This window comes from Littorina saxatilis, linkage group LG12, assembly GCF_037325665.1.
Source record: "Littorina saxatilis isolate snail1 linkage group LG12, US_GU_Lsax_2.0, whole genome shotgun sequence".
In the NCBI taxonomy this organism is placed as follows: domain Eukaryota; kingdom Metazoa; phylum Mollusca; class Gastropoda; order Littorinimorpha; family Littorinidae; genus Littorina; species Littorina saxatilis.
The window spans coordinates 4,822,407-4,829,906 of NC_090256.1; the positions used below are offsets into that span (position 1 = coordinate 4,822,407).

General features: G+C 42.1%; 1 protein-coding gene across 1 annotated transcript in view; it reads left to right on the forward strand.

Annotated features, from left to right (window-relative positions):
• Window positions 1-513: 513 nt before the first annotated feature.
• The window catches only part of LOC138981105 (beta-1,4-galactosyltransferase 4-like), a 13,102-nt gene continuing 6,115 nt past the window's right edge, over window positions 514-7,500 (forward strand). Inside the window, exons 1-3 of the mRNA XM_070353941.1 lie at window positions 514-1,418; window positions 4,593-4,834; window positions 5,981-6,174. Coding sequence (XP_070210042.1) covers window positions 1,112-1,418; window positions 4,593-4,834; window positions 5,981-6,174 — 743 coding nt within the window. The 5' untranslated portion in view covers window positions 514-1,111. The remainder of the gene's footprint in view (window positions 1,419-4,592; window positions 4,835-5,980; window positions 6,175-7,500) is intronic.

The following is a 7,500-nucleotide window of genomic DNA, read 5'->3' on the forward strand; positions in this document are numbered from 1 at the left end:
GTAAACATGTATTGCATTGTTCAGTTTGATGTAAAGCGCGAAGAGCGTGGGTTAACCCCATGGTTCGCGCTATATAAGCTTGCCACTATTATTATTATTATTAAATGTCCGATTTCACTCAAAGCGCAGGCACAATCAATAATGATGTCTGGTGCCGATCCTATATTATTGCTCATAGCACGCGCCGCGGCTGTAATAAATGTGCAAAACTGATTTCGCAAGTTTGTCGCAAAGATTTCTCCAGCAGTGTCTCAAAAATAAAATGCGACAAATGCGGCAAGTCCCAAACCTTGGTAGTCAAAAAAGGCTTCAATATCCTTTTTTAATAAAACCCGATCCTTTCCTCAACCCTACTCTCTTTTTGACTCCCCTCTTGTGTATATATTATTTTGATCTGGATGTTTGGCGTTAAATCGATGACAATATATATTCTTCTTTCTTTGAACAACAATACTGTAGCATATGGGAGACATATATATCAAAAAGATGTGTTTTGTACGTGTGCAGGTGGCAGTTATGGGCGTACCTTTCGCAATGGTCTCGAGGATGTCGCGTTCTCTTTCTTCTGTCACTTCATAAAGTGTCGCGCTCAGGCAACAAAATATTCTGCAGATGGCGACCGCATGAAAAATTCTCAAGGATTTCTTCAAACCTGACGCACTTACGTTTTGTGAAGAAAAAAATCGCTTTTAATTTATAATTTGTAACTTCTACAACAACGTGACCTCATAAAAAAAGACTTCAGCATTTCTTCAAATCTGACGTGCTGTAGTTCTAAGGAGATCTAATCATTTTCTGTCCGCAATTTTTAATTTGTTGGATGTTTCAAAGACATCATACTGTCTACTACTGCCCAGCCACAAAAAAACACGACTTGAAATTAAACATCAGAACTTTGCGATAATAAAAACTTGCCCAACTCACTAGCACTTGTAAAATTAACATTTCAGAAATTAAATCAGAAACAGCTTTCCAACAGCGGGGGCTTTACAATAGCCCAAGGCGTTTTTCTAATACATGCTAAACAATCAAATCTATAAATATTCAACAAGCATTCAAACCACTGAATAAAACAAAGAACACTGCGCTTCATAACACACATAGTAAGAACATGAAGAGATTACTTCGAAAAGTGCTCCGCAATAAATGTATGTACCGACGTCTTCTTCACTGCACGGTCATTGTTGTATTGGTGATCGTCATTTACAAACAAAACAGCGAGGCGTTTACGTTGAATGACGCCCGCATCATCAAATGGCTACCAGAAAGTTCATTAGCTACCCGTGCACAAAATGTGACTGCTGAAAATCGAAGCATTCACAGCAATACCTACACTACAATTTCAACAAAGGAAAGAGATGCACATGAAATACTGACGACGGAACAGCCTTGGTGTCCTGATCCGCCGAAGGTTGACGGTAAGCGAACCGTTCCAGTTGACACTGCAAATCCACAATGTCTGAGAGAGAGAGAGAGAGAGAGAGAGAGAGAGAGAGAGAGAGAGAGAGAGAGAGAGAGAGAGAGAGAGAGAGAGAGAGAGAGAGAGAGAGAGAAAGAGAGAGAGAAGAGCATGTGTGTGTGTCAGTGTGTGTGCGTGCGTTTGTACGTGCGTGCGTGTGTGTGTGTGTGTGTGTGTGTGTGGGTGGGTGGGTGGGTGGGTGTGGATGTGGGTATACACTTACTTACAAATGTGCCTGCATATCTGCCTGTGTTTGTGTCAGAATATGATCATCAGTGATGCAAGTGTGTGGAAATAATGTGCATGTATCCGTTTCCGTGTGTGTGTATGTGTGTGTGGGGTGTGTGTAGTGTGCGGTTTTACATCTATATATGTATGTGTCCGTATAATATTGGTGTGTGGGGGGGGGGTTGTTTTTTCTTTTCTTTTTTTTTCCTTTCTAAACAATGGCAAATGTCTCAAATAGCATTTTTGACTCACCTGAGTAATTGGTGAGTATTAGGATTCATATGTGTCCGTCTAGATGGACGGACGGCCGGACGGACGGACACGGCAGGCCGTCCGTGGACATAAAACTTAACGTTGAGGTTATCTCGGAAGTTTTCAAAGCTAGACCCCTGAAACTATGCACACTTTTAGGGTTTGATGATCTCATGAAGTGATCCCTGTTTTGTTGACCCTCGTCACAGCGGGGTCATGATTGTTTCATAAAACCTTAACGTTGAGATTATCTCGGATGTTTTTGAAGCTAGAGCTTTGATACTATTTATGCACACTGCTAGGGTTTGATAATCGCCCGACTTGACGTACGTTTGATTGACCCTCGTCAAGTTTTGGGGTCACAGGGGGTCATGTTCGATTCATAATAATCTCAGGCGTTTATGAAGCTAGAACTTTGAACACTTCTACTGACGTGACCCCAGTTTAGTTGACCCCCGTCATATTTTGGGGTTACAGCGGGGTCATGTTCGTAAAAGCTTTACATTGAGGTTTTCCCAGTTATTTTGGGAGCAAATGCCTACAAATTTCAAGAAATTGTAGGTGTTGGTAATCAGCAGTCATGACCAAAATTTGGCTTGTTATCATCAAAATTTCGAGTAATTATGATTCTTGTTACAAAAAAATCTAAAAAATCTCTTTTTTCACAAATAATTTGGTGGATGTTGAGTATGTCAGGTTAGTGATGCATTCTGATAATCATCGCTCCACGGCTATCGCCAGTTTGTCTCTGACAGCATGCTAAATTATTGCGCGAATCTATGAAAACAAGAATACAGAGTTATCTCCCATATGTTTTTCGCGAGCACTGATCTAAATTTGAGATCAGTGTTCGCGAGACGAAAATGATTGCAGATTGGCCGACTTCGACAGTGATCTCCGTTCTGTTCTTCACAGTTATGATAAAGACATCGTTCTAAGGTCAAAACAAGTCGAAATTTTGAGACTGCTGTCGGAAGGAGACCGTGATATGTGGTTGCATCACTCTCAACTGGTTACAGAAAAAATCGTCTGCACCGGCGCGCACCCAAGCAAAAGTTGATTATCACGTGACACTTTAGAGTTGTTTGCACAGTATATACATCCGCAAAAGATAGCTCGCTTGAAACTGTCTTACATATCAATTTCTTTGTAATTTAAAAATTACACAACACCATGAAAAATCATTATCGACGATCGCGAATCTGCTTATATCCATAACACATTACGAAAAGATCTAAATACAGTCGACTCCGGTTAATCGGCCACTCTTGGGACTGACTGAATTATGGCCGATTATCCGAAGTGGCCGATTATCCCAACATTGCATCGGGAAGTTCCTCAGAACAAAAATGTTGGATGTTGGAAGTTACTTATGGTAGCGGAAAGCGGAAGTGTTGTGCATTGGCATACGTGCTCTACTGACATGTCTCCAAAGAATGTGTCCAGTGTCGTCTGCTTCTGTTTGGCACTGGCACGTTTCCTCACTGCAGCACAGACAACGTCCAGGCAATGCAGTTCTTCTTCCCCGAAGACATTTTCCAGGGCATAGACGCTCAGGACTTCAGCGAGATAACCATCCTTCCGTAGCTGTAAACGTTTTGCCAAACTGCTCTCCAAACTGTTCAGCCTTCACTTTCAGCATTGGTCCGCTTACAACTTGTTTTTTCTCACGAAGCATATTGAACCAATCAACCAATGCCTCGTCCACTTCATCGTCTCTTCCTCCTCTTTTCCTTTTCTTTGAGACAGAAAGGCGTCCACCTATACAGCTTCACTCTTGAGATGATCCTCGTCGTTAATCCATCGACAAAGGGTTTTTCTTGGGACTCCTAACTGATTTGCAAGCTGCAATTTTGATGTATTAGGCGGATATCCTTTCACTTTGTCCAAGAATTCAAGTTTTTCCAAGACGCTGTAGTCTTTCCTTTTCGTCGCCATGGTTTGTGCAAAGAGGCTTTCGACACAAGCAAGTCAGTGTTTGACTGTCAGTTGTTTCGATCACAGTGTGTAAACTCAGTCAACTCACTGGCAGACCTTTGTGCTGTCATGTGAGTAATGATCATTGAACCACTCACAAGAACGTGAAAAGTGTGAGGTGGCCGTTTGGCCGATGTGCTAAGTTTTCGCGATTATCCGGATGGCCGATTAACCGGAATTGACTGTATGTACAAAAATCGATTTCCTCTCCAGACAGTTAAAACCCAGGCATCCTGTCAGGGATAGAATGAGACCCGAAGGGAAGTAACTCATTTTTGACCTGAGTTCAGGATGGTGTTGGTAAGGAGGTTGGAGGTTGTGCAAGTTTGAATATGTGAAATATTCTTAGGGCTGAATAACAAAATGGATTAATACAGGTCACATAATGATAAGGATCAAGGTTGCGTCAATCAGTCGGACGTGAACGTTCATTTGAACATTATTTATGAAGCTGGAACAGCTTCTTTTTTTTTCTTCTTTTTTTTCTTCTTTTTTTGTTGTTGGGGGGGGGGGGGTCATAGGTAGTGGAATCCTCCTTTTAAGACCTACAAAAGCCTAACGGACATGACGAAGGAGAGTCGTATAAAGCATTTGCCTTTCTTGTTATGTTTAAGTTTTCTCTCTTTTGAAACCATGTAGGATCTTATTCGAACTTTACCTTGTATCTGTTGCTCAGCTAAAAATGCAAGCTTCGCCATCAACCTGAACGAAACGACCTACTTCCAGCTAGTGGAAAAATTTGGTCACCTCATGCAAGATGGCGGCCATTACGTCCCACCCACTTGTCGATCACGTGAGCACGTGGCGCTGATCATTCCGTACCGAGACCGTCAACGCAACCTTTACATCCTGCTCAGCAACTTGCTGCCCTTCCTCATGCGTCAGCAGTTGGAATTCACCGTCTTCCTTTCCGAACAGGTCAGCAACTTGTGGTTGTGTAATTACAGGCTGGAGCTGGGTGCAAAATATTTGCCTGTCACATTCATCCTAGATTGCTTGTCGCATAGGCATTACCATGCTGCGAACTCATTATAAGGGTTGAAAGAGTTTGGCGTTGATGAGGCAGGCAACTCCCGTAAACCCTTCACCAGAGTGAAGCCCCTTTTATGGGTCATTAGTTTCATGTTGCATTTAACGACGAGCAGATTTTTTTTTTTTCCCCCATTGTAAACGACGAGCAGATGATATATTACGTTTATTTTAAGCAGAAGAAATTAAACTTAGGAGAACAAATTCCATTCGGCGGTTACTTCCGTGTTCATAACTAAAGACCAAAGAACTGGTTACAGTAGTGGATTCTTGATCACACATGTCGAAAGGCGCCTGAACGTACGGACGAGAAACTATTACGACAACAAAAGGGCCTTGTAACCAAGGTGAAGAGTTTACGGGAGTTGCCTGCCCCACAAACGATGTCGATTTCCGGTTGTGAACAACAGAAAACTATCAATTCTGCGTTATTACTGCCAGCTCGGTCTTAGTTAGGGTCCAAACTTTTTATTTCATATTCTATTCAAGCCTTTCCGTCTATAAAACTGAACCAAACTGTGCTACGTTCGCCCGCCGAAAAGTTCCTTCTGTAATATGACTATTCGATGACGTCATAAATCGTTTAAGAGCAAAGCCTACTTCTTCTTGTGGGCTTTGTGTGCAAAATGGGCTTTGTCAAGACACAGCAGATATGACGCATGAAATACGACAAAACTAATGACGCGGGGAGGAGAAAGCAAGCAAAGTTTGGTCAGCCCAGGCGGGCAGGGTCTTCGATGGCTCAGATGGAGATCTAATGTTTTCCTTTCAAGTTTGCTTTTCTAAAAGAACCCGATGAATCGACTCGAATGGCAACGAACATACTCTGCAATTCCCTTTTAGATCGGTTCGGTCGTTTCGGAGCCTTTAGTCATCATACCAACACACAAAGACAGACAGAAACCAGCTTCATAAGTTAGAAGATGTCTGATAGAAATTATTGTTGAACATTGTTTATTTACTCGTTCCCTTTGAATGTTAATTTTCACAACTTTATTGCGCGTTTAAGGCGTCTTGCTTTGCTTTTCCTTCCAGACTTCGAATTACACCTTCAACAAAGGTCTGCTGTTTAATGTAGCTTACAAACAAAGCCAGAAGATTGCCAACTTCACGTGTTTCATCATGCAAGATACTGACCTCATCCCAATGGACAACAGGAATTTCTACCGCTGTGGTGACCAGCCCAGGCATCTCGTATTGACCACTGGTCAGACCAAATGGCGAAATCGGTACGTTTCAGAATAACAGATCTGGAGCACTTTCTTTTTTACTTTGAAATGAAATGCTGTTTCTCAGTTTTTAATTGAAACAAAATAGTTGTATACATAAATCAATGTTGGTATATTATAGCAGATCTAAATAAAATCTTAAAAAATTACCTAGAAATTAATTGTTTGCTCAGGGTTTTTAATATTTAAGATATTTTCATTCACACGAGTAAACTGTGTTTGGTTGAGAACGATAATAACAGAGGGTGTTTTTTGTAGTTCAAAACTCAAAATGAAAAGCAAATTCAAACTGATTTGACTTGCAGAGAGTGTTCCGCTTGTAAAATCATTGTTAATTAATTCAGACCAAGGTTAGGACAGATGCACGTATAAATGCAACCTAATTTGGCAAATCACACCAATATTGTAAGGTTCATGCAGGCTGGGCAATGAAAAATAGTTATGTTGATGCCTCCTCCTCCTCCTCCTCCTCCTCCTCCTCCTCCTCCTCCTCCTCCTCCTCCTCCTCCTCCTCCTTCTTCTCATTCTGCCTTAAGCTTCTGCCTTGAGCTCCACTGGTTGCCCGTTCCTGCCCGTATCACATACAAAATCAACACTCTCACCTACAAATGGTCTCGCCCCTGCCTATCTCTCTGACTCACTCTCTCTCTCTCTCTCTATGTCCCTTCACGAGCACTCGGATCATCTGCCGACTCCCTTAAGCTCAACATCCCCCACACCAAACTCAAAACAGCAGGTCAACGCTCATTTTCTTTCCAAGCACCTAGCCAATGGAACACACTACCTCTCCCCCTCCGTCAACAACAGTCCCTCGAATCATTCAAACCTGCACTCAAGACATTCCTTTTTTCCAAAGAATCCATGCATTCTACACTGCCCACCCCCATCCCAGGGGTCCTGATTTGGCCTATTATGGTCCTCTGGACCCGAAAAGCAATAGCTAACTAACTAACTAACTAACTAACCCCCATCCCACCCTGAATAACTGTACATATTTAATGGTTGATGGTGTGTGTGTGTTAGTGACTTTAAGTCTCCGTGTGTGTGAATGAGTGTATGTACGCCTTGAGTCGCCTGTTGGTGAGATATGTGCGCGTTACAAATATTCGTATTATTATTATTATTATTATTATTATTATTAGAGCTCGTCCAAAAGAAACAAAGAATCGCCCAGACAAAAAGAGGGGTCATTTGAAACGCCCACTCTGCCTCGTGCGAGCAGTACGTCTTACTGTCATACATCTGGCTAGGCTTTAACATGGGATAAGACCATCCCTCCACTTGGTCATATACCAAAAATTAACATCCTGACTGCTTGCTGTGGTG